The 12,737-nt window shown below is 29.9% G+C and overlaps 1 protein-coding gene across 1 annotated transcript; it reads right to left on the minus strand.

Moving 5' to 3' along the window:
• Positions 1-10,962: 10,962 nt before the first annotated feature.
• On the minus strand, positions 10,963-12,341 carry LOC137824610 (CASP-like protein 1C1). Its single transcript, XM_068630279.2, has 3 exons — positions 11,962-12,341; positions 11,762-11,864; positions 10,963-11,361 (listed from the first exon to the last, which is right to left on the minus strand). Exons 1-3 carry the CDS (start codon positions 12,114-12,116, stop codon positions 11,128-11,130), a joined length of 492 nt encoding a protein of 163 aa, XP_068486380.1. The 5' UTR covers positions 12,117-12,341; the 3' UTR covers positions 10,963-11,127.
• Between the last annotated feature and the right edge of the window lie 396 nt (positions 12,342-12,737).

Genomic DNA, 12,737 nt, shown 5'->3' on the forward strand with positions numbered 1-12,737 from the left:
AGTTTATAGATTTTTTTGCTTCCTCATTACATTAACGTTGATTTGTGGGATCCTTAACATTCATGTTAATATGAACATTATCTCTTTTTTTTTTTTAATGTTCATCATATTCTATTGTAACCTAGAGGATTGTGAGAATGTGTAACTATGTCGGTCAACTCTCCACTTCCTATAAATAGGTGTCTCTTCTCTTAAGGGATGACAAATGTGTTGAAGATGGTTGCTGCCCCTTCAAGATTGTGTTTGATGAAGACCTATATGTAGTGTTTTGATGAAGACTTTTATGTACTTTTCATGTATTTTTGCTTTGCTTTAAGTATGTCTTAGTTAGTGCTTAGAGGTTGTCTAAGAGTAGCTTTTTGCTGAGTAACTCACCTCATAACCACTGGCCATGTGTTAAGAACAAGCATAAGTTTTCTTAAACTGTTTTTCACATGTTTTACACAAAAACACGTTTTACTGCATAAAAATAAATCTGTTCTTTTCTAAATAAACAGATTCATTTTCTTCACTGATGCCTTGGCTAAAGTCTTGTAAAAATTTGATTTTGTGCATCAGGTATTTTGACTAAGTCTTCTTCTTTTCAAAACGACTGAGTTTTAAATTGTTAAACTTTCTCTGTTTTTGTTTTGAAAAATAAATCTGTTCATCTGTAAATGAATAGATTCTTTTTGCCTCTGGTGCCATGTCAAGCTTAAACGTTTTTCAGTTTTATCTCAGCACCATAATGGTTGACTAAGTCTCCTCACTTAACAGATTCTCTAACTGCTTTTGAAAATAAATCAGTTTATTTTATTTTCAATCTGTTCATTTTATAACAGCTTTAACTGTTTTTCAAAATTCTGTTATAAGCTGGCTTTCTATAAAATGCAAACTTGTTTCTGAGCTTAATAACGATTCAAACAATTCATACATTTGCAAAAACAAGTTTTGACAGCAGAGAGTTAAGTGTTTACAAAGGATTAGCATTTGTTCTTCAAAGATTTCAAAAATCACAAAGTGTTTGTTCTTGGTTTGGTTCCAAAAGCTTGGTGTGAGGTGCAGCTACTGTTCTAGCAATCTTGCCTACTGGTTTAAGGCAAATCTGTGTATCCTCAATCAGGTGTAGTCGTTTCACATCTCTTTCTTGTAATAGTTTGGTTGAACACTCTTCTTGATAGGTGTTCTTGAAGAGTGGGTGTGTGTATGCTGAAATAGGTTTTTTCAGCAAGAGTACCTAAGTTCTTGTAGGTTTCAAGAACAGTGGGAATTGTACTTGGTTGTACTGTGTGTTAGTGATTTCCACCTGTTGTTGGTGAAGACTGGATGTAGCTCAGGTTGAGTGAACCAGTATAATTGCTTGTGTTCATTCTTTCTCACTCTCTGCAATTTCGTTTCTGCATAATTGATAAAACAGCAAAGAAATAAATCTGTTCAATTGAAAATAAATCTGTTCTTTCTGGGCACTGTGCATACTGTTCTTGATTTCTGAAAAAGTTGTTTTAATCTGATAAGAACATATAAAATCTGCTAAAAGCTACTGGAACAGATTGACTGTGATAGGTTGCTCAAGAAACTGTCAAAGCCATTAATTGAACCTTAAACAATTGCTTAAAGTTGAAGCTTGTTGTTCTGTGATTCATTGTTCTTAATTTCTGGAAAATTGCTTGACATTAAGAAGAACACTCATAGTCTGTTAAAAGCCACTGGAACAGGTTGTTTGCTAAGGTCACTCAATTAATTAGCATGCTATCAATTGAACCTTAATCACTTGCTTGAAATTGAAGCTTGCTGTTTTGTGTTTCACTGTTTTTCAAATCTGATATCTGTGTGTGTGCATCTGGAAATTCTCACTGCATAATCTTGTGATTAACCTTGCTGAATTAAAAGCTTTTCAAACAAAAACAGTGCTGAAATAAATCTGTTCATTTTAACATAAATCGATTTATTTTCTGTAAAACTGTGTTAAACACTGTTTCTGCGAGAAAGTTTTAAAGGTCAATTCACCCCCCCTCTTGAACTTTGGCACTATTAAACCCAACAAAATGAACTCGTTCCGCGGGTATTGTCTGAACTCGTCTTGATTTTAATGGGAAATCCCCTCATTAATTGAGTACGAGTATGAGTATATGTAATACACAATTTTTTAAATTGGATGTGGGGACGGGGATGAATATGTGTATATTCGCTCTATCCCCGTCCCCATACATGTCCAATGTTAATCCTTGTCCTCATATTCATTCTCATTTTAAAATACTAAAACATTTTTTAATTTATTAAGTAGCCTAAAAAAATTATATTAACTTTTCTTTAGTCCTTAGTTTTGTAACTTATTTATAGGTCATACATTTGATCAATTTTACTCTTTTTTATACTTATTTGACCTTTATCCAATTATTATTTTATACTTTCATTTGATATTTATACAATTTTAATTTCTTTTTTAATATTTGACATTGGAGAAAACACCCGCCCCGTTGTCATCCCAACTTCTCTCTTTCAAATCACACCTTCATTTATTCCCTTATCTTTTCCTATCTTGGGTTCTCTCTCTTGTTAGTTCTTGCTAGTTTCGTGATTCTTGGTACCACCTGAGAAGTTCTTGTTGTACCTAGGGACTTATGATGCATATTGCGGATAAGTCCTTAACTCATCCACGCCTCAAGAAATTTTCTTGCTCATGTTTTCATCCATTTTTTACTACAATCTTAAGAACTTATGGCTGACAACATGGAGATCAACACCAACTCTACATCGGAGAAGCCAAACAATGTTGTTGTGACATAAACTATTTTTGTGAAACTATTTTTGAATGTTTCAAAGATTGATGTTTGCATTGGTCAAAACTTATGACGTTAACATAAATGTGCATCTATCTATCAAAGATGTATGGAGTTGCTTTCGCTCTTACAACTTCCAAACCCTACTCCAATATATATGTAAAATATATTAAAGATTAGTTACATGTGAATAACGTACATCATAACATTTTTCTTAACGATTTGTTCCATGTGTATTGATCCTAATAGGAAGTCAAAGGTATTTAAGCTCTTATTCTTAAATACATTGTCGAAGATGTGGCCCTTCAAAGGTTTATTATAGGAAATCATTATCGTTGAGAGATGATTGAAAATAAGGACATCAAGATACAGATAAACAAATACCACAAAATACTTGAAGATATTAAAGCAAAAAACATTTCCCTACCCGATGAATTCATTTTATAATTGTTGATCGAAAATCTTCTACAATCCTAGATTGACAACAAACAACTAAAGCACAAACAAAAATAGATGTCATTCTTATATCTTATATTGATATCATCTTAAAGATACCAATATAAATGAATGTGTTGTTGCAAGGGCTAAGACATTATTTTCTAAGGCAAATATGGTAGAAGACAAATCAAATAAAAAACGTATGAGATAAAACTTGATCACAAGAAATAAAATATTTAAATTTTCTCGTCTAATGGATATAACTCCTACTTCAAGAAGAAAGGAACCTGTTTTGTTTGTGAAAATTCATGTCATCATGCACCTTAGTTTATACATAGAGTCAAGAATAACAATTATCCTAAGGTAAATTTAGTTGAAGGGAAAGAAATAATTGCTACAATAATTTCTCAAGTGAACATTGTGACCAATATGAGCAAATGAGTGGTAGACTTTGAGCCTACCAGACAAGTCTATGCAAACAAAAATGTTTATGCCTCCTACAATAGTGCAAGGGATTGAGGTCAACTTTGGTTCTACGAAAAGGAAGAGTTCTTCTGAAGCTTACATATGAAAGACTTTGACTTTAAACGACGTGTTACATGGGCCATCTATTAGAGTTAATTTAATCTTTGTAGGATTGTTGGGAAATGTTGGGATTAAAGTGTCATTTGAGTCTAACAATATTGTGATGACAAAGAATAATGTATTTAGGGGGGGTGAGATATTGTGATCAAGGTCTCTTTGTACTTAACATTTATGAAGTTGTTAATGAATCTGCATCTAGATCTTTTACTTATATTGTTGATTTTTATGATGTGTGGCATGCTAGATTAGGACATGTAAGTTCTCTATGTTATTAAATTGCAAAAAGTAAGATTAATTAATATGCATGACAAAAAAAGTAGAAAATATGATATATGTGTAAAATCTAAAATAATCAAGAAAACATGTTATTCTACGAATAGTCAAACTGAACTCCTTGATTTAATTCATACTAATCTTGCTGACTTAAAACAAACCATATCTAACAGTAGTCAAAATTATTGTGTAACCTTTATAAATTATTATATTGGATATTAAAGTGTACCTAATAAAAAATAAGGATGAAGCATTTAACTTACAAAATAGAAGTAGAAAATCAATTAAATAGAAAAATTCAAAGGATTAGATTAGATAGAGGTGGTGAATATGTTTTATTTAATAATTATTGTATAAAGGAAAGTATTATTCATGAAGTAACCTCACCATATTCAACCGAATCTAATGAAGTAGCTGAGAGGAAAATAATATTCTTATGAAAATGATGAATGTTATGTTTATTAGTTCTAGTGCTCCTGATAATATTTGGGGAGAAACCCTTCTTACAACATGTTTTTTACAAAATAGAATAACACATAAAAAAATTGGTAAAACACCTTATGAGTTGTGTAAAAGTTACCAACCTAATCTTAAATAGCTAAGAGTGTGGGAGTGTCCAACTAAATTATGTTACCTTATCCTAAGAAAAGAAAAATTGGTTCTAAAACTCTTGATTGCATGTTTTTAGGCTATTTGGAACATAGTATTGCCTATAGATTTTCTGTTCTTAAAAATGATGTAATTGATTGTAATACTATAATTGAGACGAAAAATGTAAGTTCTTTGAGCATATTTTTCATTCAAAAGTTAATGAAACATATGAACATCCTATAAATATTATTATTGTTGTCATGTGTGGGGATTTAAGGAGAAGAAAAAGACAAAAAACATTTTTGGAGATGATTTTTTTCACTCACCTAGTTGAAAATGATCCAAAAAGTTTTTTAGAAACTACTAGTGCTTCTTATGCAAAATATTGGTATAAGACCATTAGAACTAAAATTGATTAAATCAAGAAAAATAATACTTGAACTTTAGTATATTTGCCTAAAGGAGGAAATCTCATTGGTCATAAGTGGATCTTTATGAAAAAGTATCATCCTAATAGACCCATAGAAAAATATAAGGCAAAACCATGGCAAAATATTTTAGTCAAAAACTCAACATAGATACTTTTGATAATTTTTCTCCAGATATCAGGATTTCCTCTATTCGAGTATTGTTAGCTCTAGAATTTATCCTTAAGTTCATTATTTATCAAATGGATGTTAAGACAACCTTTTATAATGGTGAACTAGAGGAAGAATTTTATATGACCCAACCTGAAGGGTGTGTAGTTCTTGGCAAGAGAAAAAAGTATGCAAACTTTTAAAATTGTTATATGGGCTAAAATAGACACCAAAATAATGGCATGAAAATCTCAATAATGTTTTACTTTGTGATGGTTTTTGTACTAACAATGTTGATAAATGAGTGTACACTAAATCTGAAAAAAGGTGAGTGCATCATTATAGCTTATATGCTTATTTGTGGGGATCTAAGTTTGAAATGAAAAACACATGTGAAGCAAGTTAATTTTATAAGTTAGAGTCGTAAAGAAGTAACATAGTATATTACTATCCCAAAAGCAACATACCAATAAACTTCATATGAAGTTTGACTATTATGACTTTTAGCCATTAAGTAGCCTTTATGATGCTAGCTTTAAATTAAAAAAAAAAAAAAACAGAGAGGAATCAATTTCTCAACCTAAGTATGCCCAAATAATTGAGAGCTTATTGCATTTAATGAGCTTTTATAGACCATTGGTAACTCTCCGTTTTTCAGTATTTTTCTAGACCAATATAATTTCCTTGAGGTGTCTTTTATTATTATTTTTTGATTTTAGATTAGATTGTATTTTCTTCAAAATATTAAAGTTTTTACAAAAAGAACATCATACAAATTGCATTTTACAGCCTAAATTTTGCTTGATTTGTCTAATGAGTGTTTTGATAATTTGAAGGAATAATTTTTTGAACTAATTTTGACCTTGAAATCTTAAATGATGATATTGAAGTGATGAAGATTGGAAACCGAAACTTAAAAGAGCAAAAAAATATGCAAAAACATGCAATAAATGATAAAAAATTCTTGGTCAACCTGCACTAGACGGTCAACACTAAATATGAAGAAAGAACACTAAATATGAAGAAAGAAGCTGACATTCATTTAGTTAGTTTTAGACGATTTTTGGGCCCGATTGAAAAGCCCATTCAATTGTAAAGATTAGAAATTCTATAAATAGAGTAGAAGTAACACTAACACACTGAGACACTTAGATACTTAGTTGGTTAGTAGATGCGACAATTTTAGTTTTCTGTTGTATGACATTTTGAGATCCAAATAATTGATTTAAGTTTATCTTCTTCATTCCTGTTTCTTATTCTCTTTACTTTTCGCAATTTCTCACTTCTTCTTTTGAAAAAATTATGGAAAAGGGTTTCAGCTATTTGAACACCTTGTTAGATGTTGCTCTATTTTAATGTTTTTCTCTTCAAAGTCTTTAAAAATTATGTTTTCGACTGAAAATAGGTTTTTAAGGACATATGAAACAACTGATTATATGCTTCTTCATTATCAAGAAATCCAAATTTAGGTCCATTAGATTTGAAGTAGAAGAAAAATGAACCATGGTTTCGATCCTTGTTTTTCATTGTTGAATTGTGTTCTACTTTTCTTTATTGCATTTCTATTAAATTCATGTTGGTTTACATTTTTTTCATTTATATTTGAATTTTTTACATTTTCCTTTCACTTTTAATACATTCTAAAGCATTCTTAGTTTACATTTCATCATGCCTTAATTTACGATATAGTTTTTGCATTTCTACAATTTACAATTCCCTCAATTTATCTTTGTGCCCTTTATGTTTCCAACACTTTATATTTCATGCAATTTACTTTTTGTTCATTTACATTTCTCACACAATTTCATTTTCTTGCAATTTACTTTTCACATTCTCACTTTTATTATTTTTCGTTCTCTATAAATTGAACTATTACATAGTCTAGTTAATGATGGTTAACTAAGGAGTTTAATAGTTATACTTAGTTTTTTTTAATTTATTTTAATTTCTTTTAGTTAATTTGTTTTTACATCAAACGCTTTATCCTTTCAATTTTCTTTGTTGTATAACTATTAGGCGATTTAGTAGACGATGGTCGTCTAGACTATCTAATAGTTGTACTTAGTTGTTTACTTTACAAATTTACTTTTGTGTTGCACTTTTCGTTTTAGAGTATATTTACTTTCGAATTCATTCCTGACTTTATAGTTCTTTACATTTTAGCGTTTATTGCATATTCTGTTGCAATTTTATTTACCTCAATTTCAGTTTGTTTATGTTTCCAATTTATAATTTGAATTCTCTTTTTCGTACTTCACATTTAATCATTTACTTTCAAGTCATTTACATTTCTAGTGTCATTAGACAATCTATCAAACGATTGTCTTATTAGATGTTCTAGTGTACACTTTGTCTTTACAATCAGAATCATTGGGATGCACTTGCACGACTCATGAAATATTTATGAAGTGTTATAAATTATGCCACTAAATATAGTGGATTTCCCACTATACTAAAAAGGTACACCGATGCTAACTATATCACTTATTCATATGAGACAAAATCTACAAGTGGTTATGTCTTTACACTTGGGGGTGGTGTTATTACATGGAGATCAACCAAGCAAACAATTATTGCAAGATTAACAAAGGAATCAACGTTCATTGCTCTTGAAATGGTTGCAAGTGAAGCTGAGTGGCTGAAAAAACATCTTAGCAAATATTTCATTAGGAATGAAACCAACCCCATTTATGTTAATGCATTGTGATTGTCATTCAACGATAACTATAGCTAAAAATAAAACTTACAATGAAAAAAGTCGACATATATAATTGAAACATACTTTGATAAAATAGTTACTGAAGAGTGAAACAATTTCCATTAATTATGATAAGTCAAAACGAAATCTGATTGACCCTTTAAAGAAACCCTTAGGGAGAAACATATTTTAGAAACATTAATGGGAGTGAGAGTCAAGGCAATTGCAACAAACAGGGGATAAAAATCTAACCTTTGTTATTGAAGATCCCATGAATAAGATTCATATGGGTAAAAACAAGTCACTAGTCAATTCTGCTAGCACTAAGATTGATTTAAATCAATTTTATGTCAAAGTGCTACATACTGCATAATTGAGTAGAAAAACTTAGTGGTTAATGTGATATAAATAATTTTAACTTCGAACAAAGTTTTGAATGATTTTCATATCCCTTACCGGTGGTGTATGATTTGCAACATACACTTGATAAAATGACCTATATGAGTGTCAATTGGAGCTACTTGTTTTAGGTCTTGGAAAGATCTTTGGAGCATTAATGAATACTAAACACATGCATGACCTAGTAAGCGCAACTAAACGATAACAACAAAAGTTGTAGCAGTGTATTGTGATTAATTAATTGTTAGCACAAATTAAGTATTTTGGTTCATATAGCCTTTTTAACAATTATATTATGTGTTAAGTTTCTAATTTTAGAATTGATTCATATAGTTTGTTATTGCATCTTTTCCTGCATTACATTTTATATTAGACTTATGATTTTTCTTCTTTCCTTTTTTGCATTTTACATGAAGGAAATTTATACACTATGGGTATTACAAAAGACAAATTGTCCCACATTTCTTAGTTTTCACACTATTCAAAAGGTTTATATACAATAATTCTCCATTATCTTTAAAATGGGTAACAGAGGAGGTAGGCCTTGGGCGCATGAAATTGTAGGCATTATTTAGACTTTTTGTGCCCGATTCAGTTCTTTTTTTCACTGATTTCCCCCTGCATGCAATAAGGAGGTCAAGGTACTTTTTGCCATTTGGTTTAATTATTTATTTTCTTTTTGCCTTTGGTTAATATGAATGTTGTCTCCCCTTTCATTGCAACGTTCATCCTACTCTTTCATAACCTAGGGGATTGCAGGAATGTGTAAGTCAAATCTTCATTTCCTATAAATAAGTGTTTCTCCTTTCCTCTCCTCTAAATCGTGCCTTCACTCATTCTCTTATTTTCTCCTATCTTAGGATTCTCTTTCTTGAGAGAAGTTACTAGTTTTGTGAGTCCCAATATCGCCCTATAAATTCTTGTTGAACAATGGTGGCTTACGCAACGTACTACGAATAAATTCTTAAAGACAATGTTTATATATACATTAGCAAACTATTTTTTTCGTGTTTCCAACTAATTGTTACTACAACATATAAACTTACACTATCAAAACACACATTATGATTATGATGCTATTATTTCCCTTAAGTAATATGGGAAAAACTTTAAACTTTTCTTTCTCTTATACACTTACTTCTTTAACATCTTTGCACACCATTAAAAGTATTTATTATATTTCTTTTGTTGTTTTATTGAAAGATGAATAAAATAAAAAATAATATGAAATCAAAGGTTATTGCTTGTTTAACAGTTAGAACTTAGAGTTAATAATATAAATTTTGTTTTTTTATAAAATTATTTTTTTAAATTAAAATTTTTGTTCAGTGTGATTTATATATTGATGTAATATTATGAATCGAAAATTTGCTAAATCATGCTCTTCTCAATCTAAAGGTGATAAAAAGAGAATATTATAATTAATTCTCACGTGAACTAAGACTAAACATCGAATTAGGTCAAATTTGAGTCCAATAAACCACTCCAGTATAATTTGAATTTGACATTTTAAGATTTATATATGAATATTAACTTATCAGATTAATCAGATGTAAGTTGCAGGTTAATTTGGATGGATAATTCTGGTTCTCAAATTTTTTGAAAGAAAAAACTTTTATTTTAATTTTAAATGAATAAAATAAACACATCCAACTTTTAGTAAAAAAAATTATATGATATAATTTTAATAATAAAATATGACTTTACATAGTTTATTAAAAAAATATCATACTAAAATAAATTTAAAATTATATATATACATATAAATTTAAAAATATTAAAATATCCTTTTTTAATTAGTTCAGATACTCATAAATTTTTTATATATATATATATATATATTATTTTATTTTTAAATTTCATCATTATTATTTATTTCATCTAACTTTATTTAGTAATATTACTCTGTTATTAACCATAAACCTATATCCAAATTTCTTTCGGAATTCTTCGATTACGTTTGGAAGAATTATTTTTTTTCCCAGAGGTCTAGAGTGAACGAAGTCAAAGACATAAAAGAAAAATTATGAGAACTTCATTAAAAATTAATATGCATATACTTAAATCAAGAAGCAACCTGCACTAATAGCAATTATTTAGTAGCTCGTGAAATCAAGAGATCTTGAAAGATTACCTACCAAATAATATTTTCATAGCTTTAAAAAGATTCGATCCATATTTATGATTAACACGTGTTGATTAGAAAATTGGTTTCCAAATAATATTTTAGGTTCCAGATTATAAATAAATAAAAATGTCATTGAAAGAAGAAAACCAATTAATTATCAATAATGGAAGGCAAAAAAGCGTTGTTGTGTCAACTCTTAAATAATGCACAACGCAACCCTTTAGAAAACGATAATAAATATTTTCATCATACATTTAAGAAATTAAAAAGTAAAAAAAAAATATATTATTGATATACTTCTACAATATTCATGTGAAAATAAAACATAAAAATTTCTAACATTAAAAATATGGATATTAAGGACAAAACAAGTTTCAGTACTGTAGTGTTTTTTTTAATTATTTTCTTTAGTAGATCTTATCAAACTTTCAGTGCCCATGTTGTTGAAATAAAACTAAGACCTATGATTAATGTTGCAAATTACAACTACAATATATATAAGGTAGAGTAAAATTAAAAATCACAACCAAAATCTCACTGATGAAAATTGAGAAACATATTTCATCTAAAGGAATTAATACAAGAAAGAAGTGAAGGAAAAAAAGGTAGAACGAAAATGGTGGTTCAACAACAAATGACCACAAATTCTACTCTAACATGGTAACACATAAAAAGTGTTCAGTTTTTTCTCAAGAGGAGAGGGTCTATGATGGTATGAATGGAATGCAGAAGAAGAATTATGTATATAATCATTGCAATGAAACCAGCGATTAAAGCTCTTGTGGCTTCATCACAATATTTGGGAACTGAATCACATATCGGTAGCCAACCTGCATAATTGTTTCCTTTCTTTCCCACCTGAGCTATGGCCACAGCTGCAGAGAGGCTTGAGACAAGTAGAATGGTGAACACCTACCCAAAAATGAACCATTAATATAATCCTAGTTAGAATTTGACTCATCTATAATATAAAGTGCTCATGTTATAATAATAATATATAATATACTTACTCATATATTCATTTTATCTAATCAAGGTTAGTTACATGATGAATCACATTATGTTGTTTAGTTCAGTTAACATGCATATTAGAATTTGTGTTTGAGACAACTCAATTCTAAAGTGAGAAGTTTTTCAAATTCTATCTTTTTTAAGGTGAGATTTGAGTTTTCTTTAGTATGATCAATGAATGGAGTGAAGAAGTTATTAAAGTGCTTGATTATGGGTTGGCTACTATTGATTAAGCACAGTAATGTAGTGTATGTGTTGAGACGTGCTAATATAAAGAAAGAGGAGGCTTTAGGACATTTACCAAATCCAAGGCTACCACAAGTTGCCATAGCAAGCTTTTTGCAGGAAGAAAGAGCACAAAAAATCCATAGACAGTGATAACAGAGTATGCAATGACAAAGTACCTAAGTAGAAACCATTTTATCAGTTTTCAGAATGAAGGAAGCCAACATTTTCTTGACCAGAAAAGATTAATAATTATAACCACTAGAAGACACTTACTTGAAGGCAGGGGAATTGGTGTATTTTGCTTCAAAGGACACTGTGAAGATGGTAACTGTGTCATGGCTAGTAGCCATCATAATGACTGCTGAAAGGGTTGCTGCAAAAGCCAAGAACCTTAGCAGAAGATGGCACACCCACCTAGTCTTGGCCATGGATTTGTGCACTGTGAAACCTCAAGCAATGGTTTAAATTAATGGATGAACATGATGAAGTGTTGAAATTTCAAGGATGTTAGGAAAGAAAAAAATGGGGTAATGCACTGAAGTTATAGTACACATTTGGGTTGTGTTAGGTGAAATTCTTATCTGTCTTGATTGAGTCTATGCCACCGTCATTTAACAATTTTTTCTAGTTTTGCTGCTACCTCCCTTCCTTTTGTGGTGTTCATGTAAGCAAATCCATTTTTATCTTAGTAATCAGTAAGATTAGTTTGGTGTCCTTTTCAGGCTAATTTATGGCCAAGAAAATGTTAAGATACTAGATGAAGCAGGTGAAATTTCCAACCTAAACACAAAGCTAAATGATTTTAATATTGTTGTTCTGTCTTTTGTTTTATGTCTTTTTGTTTCCCTTTCAATTGGTTCAGCTAGCAAGAAAGGTGTTGCACCCTTTTCAACAGTCAGCACATGCTGCTTCTCCACACTAAAATGTTGATTCAGAAGCATTATTTGGTACCAAAAATACTGCGCCAAAAGTCACCAACGCGTTAATTTGACCAATTTAGTTTTACATTACCATTCACGGGGTAGGAGTAAAAATAATTTTCAATTATG

This window comes from Phaseolus vulgaris, chromosome 11, assembly GCF_051622355.1.
Source record: "Phaseolus vulgaris cultivar YP4 chromosome 11, ASM5162235v1, whole genome shotgun sequence".
Classification (NCBI taxonomy): Eukaryota; Viridiplantae; Streptophyta; class Magnoliopsida; order Fabales; family Fabaceae; genus Phaseolus; species Phaseolus vulgaris.

What these genes read in the sequence shown, in the direction of transcription:
- LOC137824610 (XM_068630279.2), bottom strand. Translation starts at nt 12,116, where the DNA reads ATGGCCAAGACTAGGTGGGTGTGCCATCTTCTGCTAAGGTTCTTGGCT. An exon ending in ACCAATTCCCCTGCCTTCAA is followed by an intron (nt 11,865 to 11,961) that starts GTAAGTGTCTTC and finishes GTTTCTACTTAG; the next exon opens with GTACTTTGTCATTGCATACT. An exon ending in TTGTGGTAGCCTTGGATTTG is followed by an intron (nt 11,362 to 11,761) that starts GTAAATGTCCTA and finishes ATTTTTGGGTAG; the next exon opens with GTGTTCACCATTCTACTTGT.